The sequence below is a fragment of the Scophthalmus maximus genome, chromosome 8 (assembly GCF_022379125.1).
Source record: "Scophthalmus maximus strain ysfricsl-2021 chromosome 8, ASM2237912v1, whole genome shotgun sequence".
Lineage (NCBI taxonomy): Eukaryota > Metazoa > Chordata > Actinopteri > Pleuronectiformes > Scophthalmidae > Scophthalmus > Scophthalmus maximus.
Genome location: NC_061522.1, coordinates 20,234,796 through 20,247,500, shown reverse-complemented (window position 1 = coordinate 20,247,500; position 12,705 = coordinate 20,234,796). Strand labels below are relative to the sequence as shown.

The following is a 12,705-nucleotide window of genomic DNA, read 5'->3' as shown; positions in this document are numbered from 1 at the left end:
GTGCACCTTGTCAATGACTGTCAAAAGACATTGGTTCATATATACTGTAGGCTAACACAGAAAAGTCAACGGTTGGATTAATATTGTGACCGAACGCGACCTGAACCCAAACATCATTTCAATTTTTTTATCTGAACCATGTCCAGACTTCTAGTCCGGCTCGGTTCTAGTATCCCCCCTTAAATTTATGCATTGTGTACAAGCTCCATTTTGCTTTTCGACTTGTTAAATATATTAAAAACCTCCTCGGTCTGTGGCTCCCGGAGGCTCAACGGGCTGGGGCACTCAACACGAACGTACTGCATCATGACTTGCATATCATGACCTTTGCAGTGTGTTCAGCATTCACCCAAAGGTCCCGACATGCATGAGAATTAGCATATTTAACTAAACAAGGAAGGAGGGAGGGATCACGTCAGCGCCACAGACTCCGCATTTGACTCGTCTTTGTGAATACACAAGCCGTTTCTAATCGCTCTTCATTTTGGAGCTATTCTTGGTCGTCATATGATCACTTCAATGAGTCTATTGTTGTGACTGCATGCACCGCCTCTCACACACTCTGACATAGCCCTTCACAATGCCACGCAGTGCTGATAGTCACTACTCTAATGAAACCCGCTCCTCCTACTTTTTCTCATTGTGTTCTTCACGGTTCATGAGACGCCACAACAGTAATGAAGACGTGGGTATGCTGCCCGTCATCCAAAAGAGGCCTGTAAACACAGATGCTAAAACTTTTATGGCTGCCGAGGAAATATTTATGAACTGAAAGTCTTAAAAATCCAAAGCACTGCATAAGACATTACATTATTCAAAGAGCACACACAAAAAAAAATAATTCAGTGTTATTCCCACTCGAACCCATTGACTTTCTGCTGTATCAAAGCAGGCCTGCTGTCTCTGCTGATGATATAACATCTGGAACATTAGAAGCCAGGGGAGACACATACGTTCAACATCTGAATACAATGACAAAAACAAAACAAACACGTTTCTCTCTTTGACATGAAGCAATTAAACACTGCAAACTCTGAAAACCCCAAACTCTGATTTACGACCTGATAAAATATTGACCTAACATGACCAAACATTACATGATTTCTGTGTGTGTTTGCTTTCAGCCCAGAGCCCCAAAACAAAATGCACAAACAGTCAGATGAACAAACAGAAAAGGCAGATGAGCATCCAGAGGAGAACATCCAAACAGGATGAGTTTCATTCCTCTGGATAACACCATTGTTTGCTGGTTGCTTGACCCTGAAGTGGACCAAATCCCTGATTCATGGAAAGAAAGGAACAGTGTCTCTTGGCCATTGCTTAACCCCCCCCCCCATGCCAAGCTTTGCCTATTGGCTGGCCTTTTATCCCTCATGTTCAGCCTTGGCTTTGGCTCCTCAGCCCCCACAGCAAAACATCCCAAACAGACAAGATTAAAATTCTGAGGACTGCTTAATGTCCCTCACATCGGGCAAGTGAGCCAAGCCCACAAAGGGGAAGGCAGCCAAAGCCGGCCCCTAGCCAGAGCATGAGGACGTTGGCTGCGTTCCACGGAAATGACCAGAATTTATTCAGGAAGATGGATAAATGAACTTCTTTCAAAATGGATTAAGTAGCTGATGGAGGTGCATCCCTGTTACTGAGAAGGTGTGTTCAATCAGGAGCAACCGGACTTTGATTGTAGATTCTTGAAGACATTTCACCTCTCATCTCTTAAGAGGCTTCTTCAGTTCTAACAAAGTTGTGATGAAACACGGTTATTAAACCTCTGCGGAGTGTGGGCGGAGCTTGTTGATGCCTCAGAGTGTTTCAACGGCCGTCGCTGAAACTAGGGCTGCACCAATACTGATACCAGTAGTACCATTAGTAATTAATCGATTACTAAATTTATCGTACTTAAAGATACTGACGTTTGCTCCTCTGCCCTGCCCATCATAAGCTATCAGAACCCAAGAGGACATACGTCTTCTTCAGCTCATCTGCTAATCACATTAGTATCCTTTTCTCTAAAAGAATCGGAGGAAACGTAGACCTGTGGAGTAGCCACAGCTGCCTCTCAGCATGTACTAGAAATGGTAGGATTTTAACCCTTTCAGGACAAAGTGGCAACAGCGAGCTCCACACAGCTTTCACATGTGGGCCTGTGCCAATCATCTGTAGCCACGCACGCACGCACGCACGCACGCACACGCACACGCACACGCACACACACTTGACAAACCTGACTGGGAGGAGGGCAGTGTCGCCATGAGCAACAGAGTGAATCAATCCCACTCCACAAGGCTGTGGAAGATGTTGATCTCGGCAAGGACGAGATTGTTGCCCTCCAAATGTGCCGACTTGCTTTTTGGTCCAAGTTTTCAAATGCAACCGAGGTAACTCATGTTCCTTTCAGTATTTACTTCTACAGTTCTGAGTACCATGTCCACAGTTGGAGATAAGTGAATAAGAAAGCGTGGCGTTGAGATTTTTGGTTTGATGCAGCCAAGTTTATCCAGGGAATGTCCAATAAATGACTCAGACAGATATTAATCACCAATGTTATCTGATCACAGATGTGTCTATGTATTGATTGATTGATTGATGATCAATATAATAGTTTTAAATATTCCCTGTAGTGTGTGTAACATAGAGAGATAAGGAACAGAAAACAAACAAACATTTACAGGCTATCAGTGTCAAACTACTAAAACAATCAAAAACATATTAAAGGGACACGCACACAGCTGAAAGTGCAGCACTGACATATTGTCACTATATAAAGTTGCGATGGCAAACATCTGCCAGCAGACACGGAACAAACATAAGCAATTTACTTTGAGTTGGGTTTCTGAGTTGTGCCCCCCCCCCCCCCCCCCCCCCCCGCCCAGTATTCACTCCCCACAAACTGACAAACATATCTGTCTCTTTGGTTGATAAATGCTTCAGTGTGTTCGGCAGCTCTTTGCTAACTTTTTTTGCCTGCTGTTTGGTGCTGGGCAGGTAGGGTACAGCTGGTAAACACAGTTCACCAGAGCCAAATTTGTGGGCTGTGAAAGACCAAATAATTGTCCTTCACTATATGTGTCATAGTTTATCTAAAAACTGTTGATAAGTACAGCTTCAATGTTTATAATACAGGATTTTTTTAAGGCTGGATATTCTTCTTAGTTGTTGTTGAATCAAAGTTAATTTCCAGAGTAGTTTCCTACTTATATGGCAAAGACCGGATCACTTTCTGGTTTTAGTGCCATGATAAAGGCAGAGTAAAACAACAAGTTGTATTAATAAATGGGCAGATTTTTGTTACCTACTGATTTATAAAAAAATGATAACCGACTGTTGGTTTTGAATCGTCCCAATTTCTGGTCCTGTCAGTTTCACCTCGGTTTCTCCCTCTTCGACTTCTTTGCCTCCTCTGACAACCTCTTACTTTTACCCACATTTGTTACGGTTTGCTGCACATGGGCAGACCTACTGCCTGTGTACTGTATATGTGAGGTTTCATTTTCCCATATTTCGTACCCAGTGACTGACTAAATTGCATGGTGAAAGCGAGGCTTATAGGGAAACAACGCCTTTGGTGTCATTAATCGATCATTAATAAAAATGTATTCTTTTTTGGGTTAATCTTTCAAACTTTAAAATGACCTTCTCAGTGCTAATCTATCTAATAACCAAATTTTCATTTATTAAAAATGTGTTCAATAATGTTGGATGAACTGTGAAATATCCATGCTGACTTGACGATGGGATTGGTTTGTATCATTTATAAATATAAAGATGTTAAACAGATGAGGTCAGAAGTTATGGAAAACAATACCAATTGTAAAACTGTCGTCTTTGGACAATCCATGTTTCTTCCTCATAATTCTCATTGAACAAACCTTGTAAAGAACATCTAACATGGGAAGCAAGAGGGAAAGCGCACAACAGAAAAGAAAATATCACCATCTAGTGGTTCAAATGAGAAATAAATTACTCCTTGAAAGGTGAAATGACACTTGAATTTAAGTTGTTTGCTTTAGTGCAGTGGTTTTCTTTCCCTGAGCTTCTAACCTTTCTGACGAAGTCTGTGAAATACAGTGGAAAGGTCGAGAAAAAGAGCTTGAAACCCGAGTTTACTTGTTCTTTTCTCCCTGCCAGACCACTCGAAACTTCACGCTCAACAACGTACCAGTCTAGCATCTGTGGGACCAGCAGGCGAGGCCAGTTCAATGGTGACAGGTCCATCGTTTTGGATTTGAACCTGCATGTAGGCGCCGAACTTCCCGTCTAGAAACAGAGAGAGAGAGAAAACACGTCACAAATAATCAAAACTCCAAGAGACCACATAAAGCTAATGTTCCATCTATTAGCATCACTGCTACAGATAGTTTATAGTTTATTACATCTGAAAAGATGCCACGACCTTATATCAGTCAGTAAAAACCAGTGAATGTTTTTGTCAGGCGATGGTTCATAGAGACGTGGGACAACATGGAGCCTGGTGACACTGGGGACAAAAGATGAAGGGACTCTTGGAGAACGGGTTTTTAAACTTTAATGTTCCACTAGGTCCACGAGATTAATGACAACATCTGCACAATGAAGCCACGGTCGGCGCTGCAAAAGCCCTGCATCATCACATTTCCCTTCTGGCCGGGTGGGAAGGGGGGTAATTATGAAGCCTTATGCTTCCCTTGCTGGGACAAGGTGTTCTCCGCACACACTCCCCGGTGGGCTGACCCAATTCACTGTCACCGCCGGCGCATCACAGTGCAGATAATCCACACCTCCCACCCACTAAACTGTCATAACCATATGCAGAGATGGGAATGCAGGCAATTAAACAGCAGGGAAGGGTTGGGTTGCAGGGCACTCGTCCAAACTGAGGGGCGATAACGGTGACCCCTGACACTTTTGTTTTTAAATCAGCTGTGAAACATGCCGGTGGTTTTAGTCATGTTGTCCCTGCTGCAGTCTCCCAGGACTCGCCTCTGACTCGCTTTCTTTTTTGACTGTCTTCACCAAGACCCTTCACCGGGAAGAAACATGTGGTCCTTTCGGGGGCCTGGCTGCATCCCAGGTGGTTGCTGACAGTGTTGAGAGGCTGTACAATTTGCTTATATATATATATTTTTCATATTTATATAATTATCTCATTATGATCTTTACTCTTTGTGTTCTTGCTTCTCTTTGTTTGTTTTGTTATTCTTGCTTGTCGCAGATTTCGTTCTATTGTGATAATATGTTCCTTTTTGTTTGTAACTGTGAGTTATTGGATGCCACAATTTTCCTTGTGATCAATAAAGTGTCTGTCTGTCTGTCTGTCTGTCTTACCCTTGATAAGCTCTGGCTTGTAGGCACTCCTCATGCTCTCGAGGATGCTGTTGTAGAAGGGCTGGGCCAGCTCTGCGGGCATGGCCGAGTGGAAGTCTGGCTTGTTGCCCTTCAGGATACACTGCAGTGTGAACTGGCTCACACACAGCACCTCAAAGTCCCGGTCCATGACGCTCTTGCTCCACGCCCGGCCGCCCTCGTCCTCGAACAGCCGCAGGTTCAGGATCTTGCGCACTCTGAGGAGTGAAGCGGTGTGGAATGAGTCGAATGAGTGAGAGCTACCGTGAATCGTCCACTCCCGTCAATAAGAAGATCTCTGATCAAATCATAAATCGTGTACATCGTGTATGTACAAGTGATACTCCACCACACTGCATTCGCAACCTATACCAAATTACTTTTACAGCATTTGTGATCTTCCGTGCAAGCATTGGCCATAAAACAGTCCATCTTTACAACTTAGTCCGTTAGTTACCGTTCGGCGCGGTTACAATGTAGTTTTGGGGGAATTTCACTCATGCAGGAATATTTTTCATTTAGCTCCGAAGCGACTTATGATGTGTACTTGACGCGTTTTCATATTCGTCTACGACATGCAAAAGTGAGGACGTATTTGAAAACGGTTGCTTGTACATGAATGTCTTTCAATGTAAAGTCCTGCTTAAAAACAATACACACACACACACACACACACACACACAGATCTCACAGTCATTACAATATGTGGATGCACGCGTCCACACATCCATCACACTGAACAAGTGATGAAAAAGTGTGCATTCAATTTGGCTTTGAGTTTGGCAAACTGACCAAATGTTTGTTGCCTTTGATCTGGAAGGTCTCAAATAGATTAAAGCAAATGGAGCTTTGTTTCTGTTTATTGAACATAACGCCGCCGTTTGGTGAGGAGTTGTGATCCACTGTCACTCACAGGTAGTCGGCATCCTTCCGGGTGTCCTCCACGGATATGCCCAGCAGCACGCACAGTCCCCGTCCTATGGAGCTGACCTGCTCCTCTCCCACTGCAGGGACAAACACAAGGGGGCATGTCGAGAACAGAGTGGCTGGACGACAGGGCAGGAGCGAGCAGCGCGGACTTCCACCGCTGACATTACTTCCGTTACCCGTGTCTGGACGCCACGCTCGTGCCGCTGCCGGGAATGCTAACGCTAACCCGGCTAGCCTTAGCTAACGCGCAACGGCCAGCGAGCTTCGTGTCACGAAAGCTGCTAGTTTAACTGGTCACACATCAAATGCGTCACGGCGCGACACGATCGCTCAGCTAGTGCAAGAACCCCGCTTACCTGTCACGGTCGCCGCGGTGACCCTCTGAATGATGGCTTTCATTGTTTTGGTCGTGTTGTGTTGGGACAAAAAGACGCCCTCTCAACTTCCGAGGAGTGGCAGCGTGGACGGGACGCTGTCGCCCCCTAGCGGCCGCAGCGCGCAGCGCCCATGGATATACTACAGGACTGTAGAAACTGAAACCCATGTGGCTGAACGTAATGATGTACACACGATTCTGAAGAACTCATGCTTTCTAATTTAAACTTCTTCTTCATGACATTTTAGGGGGAATGTTGTACAGTTTGCCTCGTTATATTCATTATTTTGTTCACATAAATACAATGTATGAGCATTAAATCAATCAAAACCCACACGCCTCAACTGTTATAAAATTGTATGTCCCTCTTAGCTTTTTAATACATGTCATATTTACTATTTAACCATTTATGTATATGTGTGTGTGTGTGTGTGTGTGAAGCTTAATTTCACTTTTTACTTTGACTCTTTCCACCACTGAACTTTTATTATTGGTTGTTGCTGTTGTAGCAACACTCAAATGTGAACGTTTGTAGGAAATGTGAATTACAACATAGTGCAATTTAAAAAAAGAAAGAGATGATACAATAAGCCCTGTAAGAAATAACTAGCCCACTAAAGGTGTTTGCTTTAACAGATTACTACTCTTTTTTTTAGCAGTAATTAAAAAAAAGAAGAAATAAATATATAATTTAAATACATCTGTTCTTTTGAAAGCGTAGAACTGACATTATTTGCAATAATACGGTTACGTTTTGTGGCTGCGGGTCAGATGTGATCGAGATGAATTAAAAGAAAAATAAGTTGATGAGTACAGGAGAAGATAATGAAGGTTTCCACTTTTATACCAGGCTACATTGTGCAACCCACTCAATGACAATTCATTTTTTTGGGCAAATAAATATGTTGTATCTTCTGTGTGTGGACAAAAAAAATCATCATCTTGGGGTTTGGGAAACACAATCGATATTTTTCAACATTTGATGACATTTCATCGACAACTAGTCGATTAATCGAGAAAATAATCGACAGATTAATCGATTATGAAAATTAGTTGCAGCCCTACCTGATACTACAACATTATTTAAACAGACCCGTTTCTGTTAGACATGTTGAGGCGGCACTTTGCTGTGGTGTTGGATCCTTGTGTATTTAAAGTCAAATCCAAACACAATGGCAGTTTGGACAGATGCCGCAGTGGGGCTTTCCTTCACACATTACAATAATGTTCTCAAGCTAAAAAGCATAAGTTGATTAAGCGTGATAAAGATTTACTCTCAACAAGAGGAAAATGTTCAGTCCTTCGTCCATTGCACTGATGCAGCTACTTGTCACTGCCTCCAGTCCCAGGGTCGCCGCTGAAAGAGCTGATGAACTTGGAGATCCTTGAGGTGTATGGGACGAAGTCCTTCTTGTACACCATGAGGGTCTTGGTGTGAGTCGTCTGGAGGACCACTTGGTTTGGATCCTCCTGCTCTTGTACCACCTCCTCTTCTTCTTCTTTTCTCACTGAGGCAGAGGGGGGAAGTCAAAAGTGATACAGTGATCAGCAGGTAAACTGTGTGTGTGTGCGTGTGTGTGTGTGTGTGGGGGGGGGGGGGGGGGGGGGGATTTCTTCATTATTATTATTACTGACACATTACCATGGCATCAGCATTTTAATGTGGTGTCTTGTCAATTTGGATATGGATAAATATATTGTTTGTGCACTAACAAATCTAATGTATAACAATGCATGGCCTTAAATAAGTTCACTTTGCCTTTCTTAAAAACTTAATTTGCGAAATAACTATAGAAGTCGGATAAATGTAGTGAGAAACACAGTACAACATTTCCTTCTCCCATGTAGAGAAGAAGGAGAAAATATTAATGATAAAGTAATTATAAAATAACAGGTTGTTTTTTTAATGTGAAACTATGACTATGTCAACTAGGGAATGGAATCTGGAAGCACTTCCAGCTGAGAATCGGTTCCAAATTCCTTTTTGGAACGATTAATCGATTAGTGATCGACTACTTAATGAATCTGCAACAACTTTGAGAATCGATTTTTATGAAATAAAAGCCAAAATTCTCTGATTTCAGATTCTTAAATGTGAATATTTTCTGGTTTCTCTGCTCCTCTATGATGGTAAACTAAATATGTTTGGTGTGTGGACAAAACAAAACATCATCTTGGGGTTTGGGAAACAGGATCGTCATCTCTCACAATTTTATGACATTTTATGGACCAAACAACTTATCGATTAATCGAGAAATAATCAATAATGAATATAATCGTTAGTTGCAGCCCTAGTCTACGCTGCAGGAAACTTGCCACAATAAGGAGTTTAGAAACGGTCCAAGCGTGGCTTCATATCACACCACCACTGCTAGTTGTGATGTCTTACACTGAAATTGCAAACACAACAACTAATTCCAAGTAAGGGTGCAAACACAAATCGGTGCAGTGAAGAATCTTTCTCCACAAACGCCATGTATTTGAAACTCAATGTGTGATCCAGCCGAGCAGCACATCCATTCGTGAGGGCAGACATCACCTGCGTCATGATAAGGATTCCTGGTCATTTTTCATAAATTTAACTTAAATTCTGTCCACACAGAAAAAACGACGATCAGCAATCTTTGAAATTGAATCATTAAAGAGTCCATTAAATAACCAAACTGGTATAAATATTCTAATATCTGCACATGGTGGCTTCGTTTAACAGTGTATCACATCATATACATGTTGTTTTTAAAAACTACAAACACTATTTATTGGACCTGCACTGCACGTTCCCTATTTTTGATCACTTTGTTTATTCCTGACATATTGGCTCACTGCTCATTCTGTACATCCATCTCAGTGTGCAGTTTGTTTTCTGCAGTATTGCAGCAATGGTACTATATGTGTAATGACAATGACACACACACACACACACACACACACACACACACACACAGACAGACAGAGAGAGAGAGAGAGAGAGAGAGAGAGAGAGAGAGAGAGAGAGAGGGAGAGAGAGTCACTCACCAGGCGTGTCCTCAATACGACCCGTGTATTTGAGCAACGCGTAGGAACCGATCAAGGTCCACATGCCAAAGGCGTAAACCGCCGAGACCCTTTTGTTCCACGACAGCAGGCTCTTGGGCATCATGGCCGCGGCGGCTTCGCTCCTGTGTTGCCCTAGAGGGGGTTCGAGTCTCTCTGCGACTCAGATCGTGCAGGGGGCCGCCATGACAGCGGACGCGGAAGTACAAGACAAAACACTTCCGGGGAGGGGCGTGGCCTAGACGCTTTAAAGAAACATAACAAAAGTTTTTTTTTTTTTTAATTTTAGTATTTTTATTTGTTGTTCATTCAGTTAAGTCACATAAAAAGAACATACTAAACGTTTTTGTTGATTTTTCAAAAAGACGATACATTGTTTATTTATTACGCATGATATATCATGTATATAACATATGTTTCATGACGTATTTAAAGGTGTCATACCACTAGTTATGCCACAAAACATGACTTAGATAATTTTGTTATATAACGAATTATCACAATGATGTCTGTCTGTTCTGCTTTTGAGTCTCTTCTGAACAAATGAAATAATACAAAATATAACAGTAGTCTATGGGTCCTTCATCACCACTGTGTGTGTTTCATTCATTCGTCTCATTATGTGTGTTGGTGGTAAATGCCAGAGCTGGTCATGTGCTTGAATGAGCCACACACAACATGACCAAGTTGGCACTTGACTGAGTCGGCATAAGGGTAATCTGGATGACGTAATCGGGTTACAAAAAAATAAGTTACTATAATCAAACCAGATTACATTTTTAAAAAAAGTGTAATTAGATTACAGTTACATAGTCAAGGTCTCAAGGATTACTTAATTACATTTTGATGATGTTTTTAAAATATGGCAATTTTAAAACCACAATTGTCCAAAAAAATACATATTACTGTAAACATTGCTCAACGATATATACTCTCAGTTTTATTTGATCTTTCTATGATTTAAAGATAATGATAATGCTTTTTTGTTTGTTTTGTAAACGCTGAATGTGCTTAATGTATTTTTTTGCGTTGAAAATGTTTTTGATGTTTCAACAGTTTTAAAGATTTATTTGTGTAACTCAAATTCTTTTGCGGTTGCATTGGTCCATTTTTTTGTTACAAGGTGAAATTTTTTTGATTTTGAAGTAATCCAATTGAAATCCGAAAGAATTCAGATTGGATTACAGTATTTTTGTAATCCAATGGATTATGTTACTGATTACACAAAATTCCCATTTAATTTGTATTCAGTAACTGACCACATTTCAAAGTAATCTGACGCAACCCTGGTTGGCATGTAAAGTTGTGTGAATAAATTAATCTCCAAGCTTGGCACAGTACAGTCCCAGCAGCAGCAGCATCTCCATGTTCACAGGATGTGGGGACATTCAGCTACTCCATTAACCTTTGCATAAGGGTCATCCCCTCCCCCAAATGCAAACGATCATCATTTTGGTTTAAAATAAGTAACTTTGTTAAAGTTCAGGACCTTTGTGTCATGGTAACAATATCAAATGGTTGATTTGTTGATGCATCCATCCACCCCTTACCTCAGTGACCACCCTGCCCAGGTTTTGTTGCCCTATAACCCGACTTCCTCCTTTGCGGTCGGCACAGTACAGTACAGTTTTCCTCGATGTGCGGTTCACATGTTATAATGTGAAGGTAGCCCACACTGAATGAGGTTCCAGGAGAAGCACACGATATTTATTTTTAGTTCAGTGCCAATAAATTATCTTGGGGAAATTAAGAAAAACACAAGTTTCCCACAACAAAAATGTAAAGGAAGCTATGAAATGCCATAAAAAAAACCTTGGCATGCACAACTTTTCAAATGAACCAACTTTTTGTGTAGTGCAGATGAACGAAATGACTGTTAAAAAAAGTCAAGTTAATAGAACAGTTTACAGATTTTTTTTTAATGCAAGATCATATCCTTTTACAGCGGGGCATTTGGGCAGGGACATTTGATGATGACTATAGTCTACAGTGGATTAATAAACATGCAGTGCTTTATGTGAGTATTTCCAGCAGCAGGATGCTGTGGTTAAAAAATATGTATGTCATTTATTTAACATGTAAACATGTTTGTGATCACGAAAGGGCCTTTCATCTGGTGTACAAAAGCAGTAAAAGAATCGATGCATTGCTGTTTATATCTGTTTTCACAGTGTTGCGAAAAGTATAGAACATCAGTCGAACGATCCTGTGCGCACATGATTCACCCATAAAGGTAATTTGTGAGACAACTCGAGGACAAACGTACGCTGTAGCAGCTTGTGTGGGAGGATTCGTAGCAGTGCCAGTGATGAGTCACACACTATAGAAGGATTTCATACTAAATATCTTTTGGGTGCACAGATGCTGCGAAAAACACCTGTGGCTGGCAGGTTACCTGTTTGTGAGAGGGTGGAGATATGATTCATAGAAAAAGCATTTTCGATTAACTCCTATTCTGACAATGGTATTTAATGCTAAGAAGTAATCTTATAGGATGTAGCCACTATCGCTTTTGCATATTTACGTGGCTTACATTTTTGTTTATGACTTAAGGCTATTACAATTGATCCTTGTACACCTGGAGGAGCTGAGGCCGGTAGATTAAGGAGAGACACTAAAAACAAAGATGTGTTTTTTATTTTCATGCACGTCTCAATTTTGGATTTGGGGGCTGTTTTGTTTGCACAACACGCCCATGACCGACACACACACATCTATATATATTTAAGTGTTTATTGTATCATATATAGTCTATTTGCATCTGTAGTTTTCATTTACATTTTACAATACTTGGAAAAATAACTATTTTCATTTGCATACACCAAAGGTTTCACAGTTGTTCCGACAGCATATTCTAAAGGGAGAGTTTTTTTACACAGAGGTTCATTCATATAGCCTAAGTTTAAAAATGTATATAACATTTTATTCCTATTTTCTGGTGCAGTGATGACATCTGGTAAAACCCACTCTGAAAATAACAACTACTCTAATGTCTCTAATATTGAAATGAATGAAACAAGAATGTTCAGATTTCTGTTGTGGAAATT

The 12,705-nt window shown here is 41.1% G+C and overlaps 2 protein-coding genes across 7 annotated transcripts in view; both read right to left on the bottom strand.

Moving 5' to 3' along the window:
* Positions 1-6,971, bottom strand: part of dtd1 (D-aminoacyl-tRNA deacylase 1) — a 14,747-nt gene extending 7,776 nt beyond the window's left edge. For 2 of the 6 annotated variants that reach the window (XM_035637226.2, XM_035637227.2), the window contains exons 1-3: positions 6,606-6,971; positions 5,302-5,537; positions 4,157-4,254 (exon numbers count right to left, since the gene is read on the bottom strand). In XM_035637226.2, coding sequence (XP_035493119.1) covers positions 4,157-4,254; positions 5,302-5,537; positions 6,606-6,793 — 522 coding nt within the window. In that variant the 5' untranslated portion in view covers positions 6,794-6,971. Of the gene's footprint in view, positions 1-4,156; positions 4,255-5,301; positions 5,538-5,776; positions 5,929-6,019; positions 6,108-6,232; positions 6,324-6,605 lie in introns of those variants that run through there. The other 4 variants (XM_035637228.2, XM_035637224.2, XM_035637229.2 and 1 more) reach the window with 4 other exon arrangements.
* A 475-nt stretch (positions 6,972-7,446) lies between these two features.
* Positions 7,447-9,876, bottom strand: LOC118312549 (small integral membrane protein 26). The gene is made up of 2 exons (XM_035637231.2): positions 9,641-9,876; positions 7,447-8,133 (listed from the first exon to the last, which is right to left on the bottom strand). The coding sequence occupies exons 1-2, from the start codon at positions 9,762-9,764 to the stop codon at positions 7,949-7,951; spliced, it is 309 nt and encodes a 102-aa protein (XP_035493124.1). The 5' UTR covers positions 9,765-9,876; the 3' UTR covers positions 7,447-7,948.
* Positions 9,877-12,705: the final 2,829 nt, after the last annotated feature.

Excerpts from the sequence above, each read along its gene's own strand:
- LOC118312549 (XM_035637231.2), bottom strand. The coding sequence starts at position 9,764 with ATGATGCCCAAGAGCCTGCTGTCGTGGAACAAAAGGGTCTCGGCGGTT. Across the intron at positions 8,134-9,640 it reads TCGTATTGAGGACACGCCTG|TGAGAAAAGAAGAAGAAGAG; the intron begins GTGAGTGACTCT and ends CCTCTGCCTCAG.